This window comes from Lithobates pipiens, unplaced genomic scaffold, assembly GCF_037356315.1.
Source record: "Lithobates pipiens isolate NorthernLeopardFrog02 unplaced genomic scaffold, aLitPip1_a1.2 Scaffold_1, whole genome shotgun sequence".
NCBI lineage: Eukaryota > Metazoa > Chordata > Amphibia > Anura > Ranidae > Lithobates > Lithobates pipiens.
This window is the reverse complement of record NW_027507685.1, coordinates 6,415,756-6,430,261: the sequence shown is the minus strand read 5'-3', so window position 1 is coordinate 6,430,261 and position 14,506 is coordinate 6,415,756. Positions and strand designations below refer to the sequence as shown.

Below are 14,506 nucleotides of genomic sequence, written 5' to 3'. Positions count from 1 at the left end.
AACAGTTTTCCCATTTTAAATGAGCTTGGCCCAGAGAAGAAAATGGTATTTCTGGATTATGTTCAGATATGGCTTCTTCTTTGCATGATAACTTGCAATTGAGAATGGCACAGCAAACAGAGTTCACAGACAGTGATTTTTGGATGTATTCCTGAAGCAATGCAGTGATGTCTATCACAGAATCATGCCTGTTTTTATTGCCAGTGCAGTGCCATCTGAGGAACAGAAGATTACGGGCATTATGCATTCCAGCCTTGTCCCTTGCAGAGATTTCCTCAGATTCTCTGAATCGTTTGATTATATTATGTACTGTAGATGATGATATATTTAAAGTCTTTGCAATTTTACGTAGAACATTATTCTGAAATTTTTCATTTTTATACGCAGATTGGTGAAACTCCGCCCATCTTTACTTCGGAGATGCTCTGACTCTCCAAAATGCTCTTTTTATACCCAGTCACGTTAATGCACTGTCAGGCCGCGTACACACGGGTGGACTGTTCGCCCAACTTTGTCCGCTGAACAGTGTTTGGGCGGACAGTCCACTCGTGTGTGGGCTTTCAGCGGACAGTTTCAGCGGACAGTTGGACGGACAAGGTTTTTCGGAAATTCCGAAAAACTGTCCGCTGAAACCTTGTTTCAGCGAACAGCCCGCTCGTGTGTAGGCTTGTTCGTCAAACAAAGTTGCGCGCATGCTCAGAAAGGATTTTCACGCCGAAAGCTATAATGCAGTGTATAGGACGTCGTATTTTTCGTCCCGTCGTACGTGCCATTCACGTCATCGCGCACGGTTTCAGCAAACTGTTCGTTCGTCGTGTGTGGCCATGTCCGTCCATGCTAAGTTTGAGCGGACTGTTTGCCGAAACTGTTGAACGGACAAAGTTGGGCAAACAGTCCGCGCATGTGTACGCGGCCTCAACCTAATTAGTTGCAAAATGTTCTTCCAGCTTTTCCTTGTTAGTACCACTTACTTTGCAGCCTTTTTTTGCCCTGTCCCAACTCTTTTTAAACGTGTTTCTGCCATCAATTTCAAAATTACTTTACTTTTTTTTTTTTCTTAAAATAATATATTTTCTCAGTTTAAATATTTGATATGTTTTCTATTTTCTTTTATAAAATATGGGTTAATGAGATTTGAAAATCATTGCATTCTGTTTTTAAGTAGATTTTACACAGCGCCCCAACTTTTTTTTAGAATTGGGGTTGTAGAAACACAATGGATAGAAATGTTGATTAAGTACAATGGAATCTTTAGACACACAGGATCCTGGAGGTAAATATGCTAACAAGGGGGTTACATTTAGGGGAAGGTTAGGCTTTCAAAAAGCAATAGGCATGCAGGTCAAGTTTACAGGAAGAGTCAATATATTTGGAGAAGGTCTAGGGTAGGCATTGCTCTAGGACTAGCTCAAGGCGGGACCCACTGCTAACCAGAAAAAGGGCAAAAATTTGCCTCGTTTGCCTGGAAGCACCTGGGTAATCCCAACATTCTTAAAGCGGTGTTCCAGTTGTTTTTAAGTTTATTAAAAGTCAGCAGCTACAAAAAGTGTAGCTGCTGACTTTTAAAAAAAAACAGACACTCCCCTGTCCCACGGTCCAGCGATGCGGCCGCCCAAAGCTTTGCTCCTCTCCCTCTCTGCGGTGCCGACATTGCAAGTGTGGGCACCTGGCTGTGACAGGTTGCGGCTTCACAGCCGGGTGCAGACTGCACATGCGCGAGTCGCGCTGCGCCTTCTCAGTGGCCGGGCAATCTTCTGGGACCTATGACGTGTCTCAGAAGATTGCAGGGAAGGAGGGCGGAAGAGTAAGAGTTGCTTAGGCGGCAAAAGCGGAAGTGGGAGCTGGGTACCTGTCAAAACTAGGTACCCGCTCCCCCCTCCCCAAAAAAAAATTACATACAAATGTGAAATGTAAACGGAGGTTTAACTTTTAGCTGGAACTCCACTTTTAAAGCGCAACTCCACTTTTGTTGAGAAGAAAACGTTCCCCTCTGGGTGATCTATGTACATTGCAAGGATTATAACAACCTTTGTTGCAGATTCCTTCCTTTTTTAATCTGAAGTAATCCATGTGTGTTTGTGTGTGCCTCTGTACTGAGTGGGCCTAATGGGCAGTGGTTTGATAATTAACTGCCAGGGGTGCAGTTGTAGGGCACTAATGAGGAAATCTGCTGGGCCTGCATCCCGTTAGACGTGTTCCTATTAAAAGTATCTGTCCAAAAATTATATTTTTGTTGCAGGGGATGCCTGAAATCTGACTTGTATCTTGGGCGATCAGTGCCTGTCAGTAAAGGAGAAATCAAAATTGTATAACAGAAAACTAAAACTTTTTTTTCCCCAAAAATGTAGATGTTTTTTTTAGTTTGTTTAGCAAAAAACCCAGTGGTGGTCAAATGGACCATGGCAGTCCATGTACATATTTAGGTCTAGCTATGCAGATGTATAAAACTGTATGATTTATTATGAAAAGTAATTCATCATAGACTCCATAAAATATTGAAGGGAACTTGAAGTTCTTGGAGGGAGAACAAAAAAGAAACATTTTTTTTTTGTTTTTTGTTTTTTTAGAATTTAAACAAAAAAATTAAAAAAAAAAAGAAAGAAAGAAAACATAAGAAAAAAACCAAAAAAAAACAAACAATATATTCACCAAAAAAAAAAAGAAAGCATGTTATACATACTGTACTGTACTGTCTGAAATGTCTGAAACTCGGACAGACATCCCTTTAACAGGAACACATGCAAAAGTCTTGGATCAGTGTAAGAGGAATGAAAGCATCTTTCAAAACTGTTAATGGGTAAACTAATAATGCTATGCCATAATATTAACAATGAATGCCCTAATTCACCTATTTTCATCCCTTATTCAGAACTCCGTTCTAATTATGTAGCTGAATGTATTAACTAAGATCAGCTTCAATTTTATGAAAAAACAATTAGGATGTAATCAAGGCTGTGCATCTAAGTGCATAAAACAATAAGACAAAGCCCCAAGGGACAACCATGAAAGCACCAGGAAAATCAAAATAAACATGTGCTCATTGCACTTGAAAATTGAAGATTACCCACGTAATTGATTAAGTTCCAATTGAAATTTGAAAAAAAAAAAAAAAAGCACATAGCATGATAATGCCCACAGGTGTAAATATAAAACCACAGTATTTGGTTTATTTGTATCTAGAAAGGGTATGGAGAAATATTTTACTAATTTACATTTCACTGAATGTTCTGCAGCCTTTTGCAGAGAACAACGGACTATAGGAAAATGTGGCCAGGACAGGTATTTTTTAGCTGGGAGTTGATTTTGGCAAAATGAAAATATTAAAAAGGATGCAATGGCAACATTTAAGTGCTAAGTGACTTGGGGCACTGGTATTAAAATTTTAAACAGATGCTTTCATCAATTAGCAAGGCTGACAAATTGGATTTCCACTGATGTGAATGGAGGTCACAGCACACATGTGTGGGTACAACTTGGAAGAATTCAGAAGACCTTGGCCAGGGGCTTTGTACTACTGGGAAAGCTGTTCAAAGAAGATCTTGAAACAGCAAATTTGTAGGGATGAATAAACTATACTGAAAGTGCTGGGTAAGAGTACAAGAATTGAAAAAAAAACAAAAAAATCTTCAGTACTGAAGGGTACTTTCTGAACTGTGTTAGCCCTTGTACACACGGTCGGAGAATCCGTCGGAATGTGTCCTATCGGACCGTGTTGTCGGATATTCCGACTGTGTGTGGTATGCACCGGACTGATTCCTTCTGACCCAATTTTCCAACATGTTGAAAATATGTTCCGACCAACTGGTTCGATCTGACATACTCCGATCATGTGTAGAGAATTTTGATCGGACCAAGTGCCACGCATGCTCAGATCAAATTCATACATCAAAGCTATTGGCTACTAGTCCCATTGTAACGAAATTACGTCATCACGTTCTGAATGATCGGATTTTTCGACAACTTAGTCCGACCGTGTGTATGCAACAGTTTCGGACAAGATCCGACAGGCAAAATCCGACGGATTTGGTTGGCAGAATGTCTGACCGTGTGTACAGGGGCTTAGAATACACCATTGTTATATAGGATAATACTCTTTTCTATATATATATATATATATATATATATATATATATATATATATATATATATACACACACACACACACACACACACACACACACATACATACACACATATACATACACACATATACATACACACATATACATACACACACACCACATAAATAAAAAGTTATGTAAAATAAAATGAATTACACACACACACACACACACAAAAAAGTAACTTATATACAGCATACACAATGCAGCAATTAAAATGTATTCAGAAAAGAACAGGTTCTCCGTTTGTTACAGTACATAATAGCTTTTCATATTATGCAATGCTAGAACACTAAAATACTCAGCAGTGTGTTACAAAGAATTCTAAACCATTCAAGTCATCATATTTAAATATATTTAAGCTTTTCTTTGAAATACCGAGCAGAATCCAAATTATGACCTTCATTAAAAAGAATTCACTGTAACATAATAAATGCACATATAATTGATTAGGTAGCATAGATAAGAGCTAGAGTGGATATAAAAAGTCTACACGCCCCTGTTAAAATGTCAGGTTTCTGTGATGTAAAAAAATGAAACAAAGATAAATCATTGCGGAACTTTTTCCACCTTTAATGTGACCTATAAACTGCACAACTCAGTTGAACAACAAACTGAAATCTTTTAGGAGGATGAAAGTAAAAATTAAAAAAAATACAATTATTTGGTTGCATAAGTGTGCACACCCTTGAACGAATACTTTGTTGAAGCACCTTTTGATTTGATTACATCACTAAGGCCGCGTACACACGCGCGGACTGTTCGCCCAACTTTGTCCGTCCAACAGTTTCGGCAAACAGTCCGCTCAAACTTAGCATGGACGGACATGGCCACACACGACGGACGAACAGTTTGCTGAAACCGTGCGCGATGACGTGAACGGCACGTACGACGGGACGAAAAATACGACATCCTATACACTGCATTATAGCTTTCGGCGTGAAAATCCTTTCTGAGCATGCGCGCAACTTTGTTTGACGAACAAGCCTACACACGAGCGGACTGTTCGCTGAAACAAGGTTTCAGCGGACAGTTTTACGGAATTTCCGAAAAACCTTGTCCGTCCAACTGTCCGCTGAAACTGTCCGCTGAAAGCCCACACACGAGCGGACTGTCCGCCCAAACACTGTTCAGCGGACAAAGTTGGGCGAACAGTCCGCGCGTGTGTACGCGGCCTAAGTCTTTTGGACACGAGTCTATCAGTCTATCAGTGGAAATGTAGTCAAATGACGGAGCAATCATTTGTAAACAAACTGGCGTCATGTCACGATGCCGGTTCCTCCCTCCCCTCTCTGTACTGATCTGTACAGTGCGAGGGGAGAGATCATTTTTAGCAGCGATGTGGGCTGGATCTGTAGTGCCCACAGCGCTGCTCTGTGCCCATACTGTGCAATACTCTGCAATAACGTGCAATACTTTGCCAATAAATTTTAAACGAAAAACTATTATTTTATTTTTTTTACCAAATTTTCCGTCTTTTTTTATAGCACAAAAAATAAAAAACGCAGCGGTGATTAAATACCACCAAAAGAAAGCTCTATTTGTATGAAAAAAAGGACAAACATTTCATATGGGTACAGTGTTGCATGACTGAGTCATTTTCATTCAAAATGTAAGAGCACCTAAAGCTAAAATTGGTCTGGTTAGGAAGGGGATTCAAGTGCCCAGTTGTCAAGTGGTTAATTAAGCCTATAAGATGGAGAACACAAACAGTTTCTTTGATAATTCCAACATCACTGTTGTGCCATATTTTCTCCACTTGATGACTGTCTTCACTGTGTTCCATGGTATATGTTATGCCTTGGAAATTCTTTTGTACCCTTCTCCTGACTGATACCTTTTAACAATGAGATCCCATTGTCTTAAAATACGGTAAATGGTGAGAAAAATTAAAGGGGTCATGCGGAGGACTCCTATTTTTTGGACACACAATCTGCCTAAACCTTGCTAGGAAGCATCACGTAAAGTGCTCTCACGATTGCATAAAGCATAGATATAGAGATGAACAGCTTGTATTGTCATTGTATTGTACCCTGTTGAGCTTTCTGTATTTCCGCATGTTTCACCCTGAAAAATAAAGAATTTACAAAAAAACTAAAACAATGAGATCCCTCTGATGCTTTGGATGCTCTCTGCAGATCATGGCTTTTGCTGTAGGATGCGACTAAAAGAGTCAGGAAAGACCTACTAGAACAGCTGAACTTTATTTGAGGTTAATCAAAGGCACTTGAAATGATGGCAGATGTGTACTGACACCTATTTAACATGAGTTTGAATGTGATTGCTTAATTCTGAACACAGCTACAGATATTAGCCCCTGTACACACAGTCGGACATTCTGCCAACCAAATCCGTCGGATTTTGCCTGTTGGATCTTGTCCGAAACTGTTGCATACACACGGTCGGACTACGTTGTCAAAAAATCCGATCATTCAGAACGTGATGACGTAATTTCGTTACGATGGGACTAGTAGCCAATAGCTTTGATGTAGGAATTTGATCTGAGCATGCGTGGCACTTGGTCCGATCAAAATTCTCTACACATGATCGGAGTATGTCCGATCGAACCAGTTGGTCGGAAAATATTTCCAACATGTTGGAAAATTGGGTCAGACGGATATTTGGACGGAATAAGTCCGATGCATACCACACACAGTCGGATTATCCGACGACACGGTCCGATAAGACGCATTCCGACGGATTCTCCGACCGTGTGTACAAGGCTTAAGAGGGTGTGCACACTTATGCAACCACATTATTTTAGTCCCCCCCCCCCCCAAAAGATTTCAGTATGTTTTTCAGTTGAGTTGCACAGTTTATTTTTTTGTCTCTTTTTTTTTTACATCACATAACAGGGGTGTGTAGATGTTTTATAGCCACTGTATATCCTTGTGCTTGTTGCCAACACTCTTAAAAAGAAGACTCTGGCTTAAAGTGGTATTAACCACTTTGCACACAGGCCAATTCTGACATTTCTCTCCTACATGTAAAATTCATCATTTTTTTGCTACAAGATTACATAGAACCCCCAAACATTATATATATGTTTTTTTTTTTTTTTTTAGCAAAGACTAGAGAATACAATGGCGGTCGATGCAACTTTTTATCTCGCACGATTACGATTACAAGGAATGTAAACATCCCTTGTAATAGGAATATGGCACGATCAGTCCTTTTTACAGTGCAATATGGGGTCAAAAAGACCCCACATCTCACCTCTAGGCTGGGAAGCCTAAAAAAATATAAATAAAATAAAAAATAGATTCCCAGCCGAGGCGGCACCGTTTTTTTGAATGCAGAGGCCGGGCATGACGCCATAACATCGCGCCCAGCCTCCAAATGATCATAGAGACTTCGCGACCATCTGGTCCACTGGAAATCTCTATGATCACCATCCAGGGCCAGCGGGTCCATTCTCAGACTAACTGATGGAAGCGCCCCCTCCCTCCTCCCATAAGAACGATCAAGTGGCAGAACAGCCGCTATGATCGTTCCTATGGTGTAGGGAATCGCCGGCTGAAAAAGCTGATATCTGAACGATATCTGTAGCTGCAGACATCATTCAGATATAGCCCCGCAAAGTCAAGTACGTCCCTGGACGCCCTCCTGGCATGAAGTGGTTAAACCCAAAACCAAAAATGCATAGCTCCCAATTGTCCCTAATTTTGAGGGACTGTCCCTGATTTGGAACAAGGTCCCTCTGTCCTCCTCGTTTGTCCCCCATATTGGTCTGATCTATATAGTTCTATATAAAATGCACTTTTTATCTTTCAAAAAGTGTTTCCCAGGGCTAAATCTTTTCATCCAATTTCCAAATTGCTCCATTTTTAAACTTCAAAAGCCAATATAAAAGGAATAGTAGTGGCAAAACAAAGCACTTGTGGGTTGATGAGCTGTAGGATTGATGTTCTTGATGTGCAATATTTTAATATATGTACTTACCAATTCTGATGGATTATGGGTCATGGAATGTGCACCACTGCGCCCCATGTAATGTACTAGGCTAACAGCTAAAAAAAAACAAATTATCTGACCTCTATTGCTCTTTTTTGCTTCCAAATCGCATGCTTCTTCTAAAGTCTCAAACTCTTTTCTATTTGATGTAAAAATGTAGGGCTCCCACAATGAAAGTTTTACTCACCTGTGCTGAGCTGAGGTCTTGAAGAATTTTCAGACAGAAGTTTTCTTTTTACAAGTATTGTTATCCATTTCCCAATTAAGTCGTTCTCTACAAAAGTCCACAAGGATATACAGTTAGATGTTTGGATATGTGATCTTATTTGTCAGGCAAAAAAAAGACCCATGTCTTATTATGTAACATAGCACTTACTCCTTATTTGCCATATCACTAGACTCAGAAACAATACATAACTCTAAGTAGATTTGGCCTCTTAAATACAATAATCCACCAACACAGCTGCAGCCACCTCAGTTGTTTACAGCCTGATGAAAATATCTTTAGAGCTGGCCATGTCTTAACCCCCACATAGGCATGAGTGGCCCACATGTTGAGGAACAGAGGAGGCTGCAGCTCTGCACTTGAGGTCTGTGGCGGGGAAAGTCTATATTAGAGGTAACCTGTACTTTAAGCTATAAAGGTCATGCATTCTCATTCCGATTAAAATTCCAAAAGTAGTTTATCCGTATTGCCTATATATATATAAACTATTTAGCAGGATAGATTATGAATTTGGAACCACATAGCTTAACAGCTTGTTTTATGTTTTTATATTTGTAGATTTGCACTATCACTTATTGGCTTTTTGATGGGGAGTACATGGGGGGGACCGGCTCATGGGTGGTTTCTGTCCTGTGTTCTACCTTTCCCTATCTGTGTGTGTTTTAGAAACACTGCGTTTTTATGGTCAGAACACGTAGGGGGCTATAAATTAGATGATTTATATTTGTTTATAATTATAACATAATTATAATTTTTTAGAATTTTTCTAAATACTACCATTAAGAACAGCTATGCCAAGGAAACACGTTGAGGGATACAACTATGTAAAGAATAACGTGGTCTATAATTATCCACTGATCAATATCTGTTCATATATGTTTATGTATATGTATATTTTATACAATGTTTTTGTAAGCAAATAGTAGTATGCTATTTTATATAGTGGTTATTATTAAAAGATGTAAGATGTTTTAACTGAAACATATTGTTTCAAAAGTCCCAGTTGAAACTATTTATATATTTCGACATAATGTTTCTATGAGTCAGTGAGTCAGAAAGCATTGCATTTAGTGGGTTAGTATTAAAGCCAAACTAGTATTCTGAGAAGGATGTAAGCAAAAACTGTTTCCATAGTGTTCTCAGTACACGTTTCCTTTAAATAATTACTACTTGAACTGCCATTAATTGATTCATATAATACCAAGGAAGCAAAGTTGGATTTGTTAATTCTCTGTTTGTAATCAAAACTAGATTTAGAGCAACTTAAAGCTTTAAGGTACCTGTATTATTTCTGTCTGAGACCTCCTCATCTGCTTCTAATATACTGCTGATGGTTTCAGAAAACAAAACTTCATGAGATTTCATGTGTGAATATGATTCAAATGTATCGCTCTCATAGTTCGGAACAGAATCATTGGTAAGAGATTCAAATGAATCACTTTCATAATTCCAACTAGATTCATCTGAAGTGGATTCAAATAAATCACTTGAGTAGTTTGCAGAGCTGCTCCCAGACTTGCTCTGTGCCAGTGTTTCTTCATAATCAGGGCTTTCCTGGTCACCAGGAGGCTGATCCATTATTTCTCTGCAAAATAAAAACAAGATATTACTGCACGCAAAAACTGTTTTTCTTCCACCGCACACAGGTAGAGATGGGAAGGCCTGGAAAAAATGTTTTTTTGGTTTTGTTTTTCCAAAGCTGTTTTTTGTTTATTTCTAGAAAAATTGGGGAAAAAGGTGTGGAAGATGTTCTTTTACAATGATAAATAATATATCTATGACATGGTATTCAAACAATATAACATGAAGACCCTAATGAAAGATTTCTGAGACTTTATGTAAAGTCTTCAATTATTGCAAGTTCTTTCAACTGAAGACAAGCAAATGCTGGAATACAATTCAAGTAACACTGTACTTCTCAATACAGTACTTGAACAAGAGAAATATGCATTTCTGCCACTAGGGGGTACTGCAGGGGAAAGGCTCCACTTTAATTTGCTTGTGGGCTCCATCTTGTACCTTTTACAGATTGTTTGGGATACAGTAGATGACAGTCTGGCGCCCCCCCATCCTAAAACTTCACCAGCCGCCACTGCCTTTGACTCTCCAGCTGAATTGATAGCAGCATTCATGAGCACACAGATGAGAAAGGAAAAAATCTGCAGAATTCCCGGAGCCGATTTGCAGTTAAAAAGTAATAACAAAAAAGAAGTCCCATCACACATAAAATGACCTGAAAACATTGAAACGGTCATCTTTTTACTGCCTAATATCCTGCAGAGATTTACTCCATGTATTGTACTGTACAAGTGAAATAAGGAGATAAAGCACTTAGGGAATCATTTCAGAGGTTTTAATTTATATCCCGTCAATGCCACAATGAAGATACATAGCACAGCTGAAGTATTCTATCATTCTTCTAATTAGATTTTTTTTATTTTATACTGAGAACAGAGGGCAATCAAACATATCAGCAGAAACCAAGTGTAGGAAATGCAGCCCTCCTTAGTGCCGTTGTCTGCTTTGCAAAAGCGAATATTAAAAAGCAAACCTGTAAAATTCACATTAGTTTTTTTATAATTGTTATCGTTTTCAATATAGTCTTCTGAATTATTATCTATTCCTGGATGGTGAGAGCTCTCACATTATCACATTTTTTTTGGTAGGGCGATTATAAAAAGCAGCAGGGTAGGGGTTGTAACATGCATCAAAAATGAACATGTCTGCTTTAACATTACCCAAAATATACAATATGAAAGGGACTTAGGAATTTTCTGTATTTGGTATTATTAGCTTCTAATATGTGGTCTGATCTTCATTATAAAAAATGTTTTGGCAAGCAACACACTTCATCTTTTAAATTACTGTATTTATTAGTGTATAACACACCTTCATTTTAAGAGGGAAGTTTCAGGAAAAAAACAACTTTGAAGCAAATTAAGGGTCAGTACCCATGAATGCAGCCCCATTAGTGCCCATTGGCAGCTTTCCTATCTCCCATCAATGTAGCCTGATCAATGCCCATCTGCAGCCTGATCAATGTCCATCCAGCCTCAATGCAGCCTGATCAATGTCCACCTGCAGCCAATCTCCCATTAATGCAGCCTGATTAATGCAGTTTTTCATCCTCAATGCTCATCAAAGCAGCCTGAACCGTGCAAAAAATCACCGAGCCGTCATCTCCTGTTTACTCAGCTCTCACGTCACACACACAGCCTCTGCCATCGGCATTGGACCCGCTCCTGTGATAGATAGAACACTGGTCCAATGCTGGAGGCAGGACTGTGTGTGTGATGCGAGAGCTGGGTGAGAGCATAAACAGGAGAAAACAGCTCAGTGAATTCTAGCGGCGCTCATCCCTCTCCTTCCCCTCCGAGGTACACTATTGGCGTATAACACGCACCTGTGATATGCCCTCTATTTTCATGACAAAAGGTTTCAAAAATGTTTCACAAATAAATACCTGAAAAGTGTGGCGTGCATTAGTATTCAGCTCCCCTGAGTCAATACTTTGTACAACCACCTTTTGCTGCAATTAGAGCTGCAAATCTTTTTTGGTTGTGTCTCTACCAGCTTTGCACGTCTAGAGAGTTACATTTTTGCCCATTCTTCAAGTCCTCCTTTTGCAGACTCTGTTTCTCTTCTAAAGCCGCGTACACACGGGCGGGCTGTCTGGCCAACTTAGTCCGTCAGACAATCCGACGGACAGTCCGTCATACTTTCGAATGAACGGACTTGACCACACACGGATACACAAACAGTCCGTTGAAAGCTTGCGCGATGACGTGTACAGCACGTACGTCGGGACTAGAAATAGGAAGTCCAATACTCAGCAATGCACCCTTCCGCCGTGTAAATCCTTTCTGAGAATGCGCCATTCTTAGTCCGTCCAACTAGCCTACTCACGAGCGGACTGTCCGCTGAAACCAAAGTATGACGGACAATATTACGGAAATTCCGAAATACTTAGTCCGCCAGACTGCACGCTGAAAAAGTCCGCTGAAGCCCACACACACGAGCGGACTGTCCGCTGAAATGTGTTTCGGCGGACTAAGTTGGCCAGACAGTCCGCCCGTGTGTACGCGGCTTAAGATTGCTCTGTATTTGACTCAATCCATCTTCATCAAATCTTGCCAGGTTCCCTGCCCCTGCTGAAAAAAAAAAAAAAATCCCCACAAAATGATGCTGCTACCACCATGTTTCATGGTGGGCATTGTGTTCAGGGTGATGTGCAGTGTTAGTCTTCCGCTACACATAGCATTTTGATTTTAGGCCAAAAAGTTCCATTTTGGTCTCATCTGACCAGAGCACCTTCTTCCGCATGTTTGCGATGTCCTCCACATGGCTTCTGCAAACATGACTTCCTATGGCTTTCTTTCAACAATGGCTTTTCTCTTCCCACTCTTCCATAATGGCCAGATTTGTGGAGTGTATGACTAATAGCTGTCCTGTGGACAGATTGTCCAACCTGAGCTGTGGATCTCTGCAGCTCCTCCAGAGTTACCACTCCAGAGTCACCATGGGCCTCTTGGCTGCTTTCCTGATTAAAGCTCTCCTTGCCCAGCCTGTCAGTTTAGGTGGACGGTCATGTCTTTGTAGGTTTGCCATTATGCCATACTCATGCCATTCCATTTCCGGATTATGGACAGAATAGTGCTCCTCGAGATGTTCACAGCTTGGGTTATTGTTTTTTTTATAACCTAACCCTGCTTTAAACTTCTCCACAACTTTATCCCTGACCTGTCTGGTGTGTTCCTTGGCCTTCATGATGCTGTTTGTTCTTCACAGAACAGCTGTATTTATACTGAGATTAAAATTAAACATAGGTGTACTCCATTTAGTAATTAGGTGACTTCTGAGGGCAATTGGTTCTACTAGAATTTAGTTAGGCGTATCAGAGTAAAGGGGGCAAATGAACGTCACACTTTTCAGATATTTATTTGTAAACAATGTTGAAAACCATTTATAATTTTCCTTCCACTTCACAAATATGTGCCACTTTGTGTTGGTCTAGCACCAAAAATCCCAATAAAATAAAATTTGCGTTTTTGGTTGTAATATGAGAAAATGTGGAACATTTCAAGGGGTGTGAATACTTTTTCAAGGCACTGTAAGTTACTGCTAGCTTGTAGATGACAACATTTAGGAAAAAGGTGAAAAAGGAATGCAAGATTACCCACTAATAGAAGGTCGCTGTATTGGACCAAAAATGTAATCATTCATCCTTAATTAAGGTGTTGGCACCGTAACCAAATAGCATATAGGAAAAAAAGGGAAGAGATTACAGGCCGATAGACACAGAGACTGTAAAAGAGGTTACTTTGGGCACCAATGAATAGTTCAATATAGAATTAATTGATTTAATTACTATATTTTTTTTAATATTATGGGTATTAAATTTGATAATATACCATAAACATTTAATTAAAACCAAGTGCAGTTCATAAAGAATATCCATACAATTAGACAGTACATTTACCACAGACAAGTAACTCACAGGACACACATAAATAACATATACAAGGGTTTGGTCAGAAATAATCCATATAATAGACAAACAAGATATTTGGGGGACAAACCCTAAAAAATGCATAAAGATGGTGCTGCCATAAGACCATACAAGAGAACAAAAATATTACAGCGCACACATGCAAAACTAACATTCAGGGGCGGACTAACAACTCATGGGGCCCCCGGGCAATAGGAGATTATGGGGCTCCCAGGCAATCAGACATTATGGGGCCACACAGTATACACAGACATGTTTCTATTGGCTGAGAAGGTACTGGAGAGGTGGGATAGCTATAATCTCTGGATTTTTAGACCAAAAGGATGTCGGTAAGGGACATTTCAGAGACAGATTTTTACATATTGTCCCTGGTTTTACTGAGGCTGGCAACCCTGATGGGGCCCCCTAGTGGCACGGGTCCCTCGGGCAGTGCCCGAGTGGCCCAATGGTCAGTCCGCCCCTGCTAACATTTACCTCCAGCAAGGCTTTTTAAAAACCCCTAGACATTTTTATGCATTTTTTTAGGGTGTACCCCCAAAAATATCTTGTTTGTCTATTGTATGGATTCTGACCAAATCCTTTTGGGTGGAGCACCCCACTCCCTCAGTAAGTACCTCTCATTAGTGATCACCTGTGTCATGGTGGAGACCTCATGTTCTCCCATATAGAGGAGTGTATGGCTCCCATGATTATGAG

At 39.9% G+C, this 14,506-nt stretch overlaps 1 protein-coding gene across 1 annotated transcript in view; it reads right to left on the bottom strand.

Moving 5' to 3' along the window:
- Positions 1-14,506, bottom strand: part of CUNH8orf48 (chromosome unknown C8orf48 homolog) — a 39,232-nt gene that overhangs the window by 11,591 nt on the left and 13,135 nt on the right. Inside the window, exons 2-3 of the mRNA XM_077476112.1 lie at positions 9,582-9,886; positions 8,263-8,349 (exon numbers count right to left, since the gene is read on the bottom strand). Of these exons, the coding sequence (XP_077332238.1) occupies positions 8,263-8,349; positions 9,582-9,879 (385 nt within the window). The 5' untranslated portion in view covers positions 9,880-9,886. The remainder of the gene's footprint in view (positions 1-8,262; positions 8,350-9,581; positions 9,887-14,506) is intronic.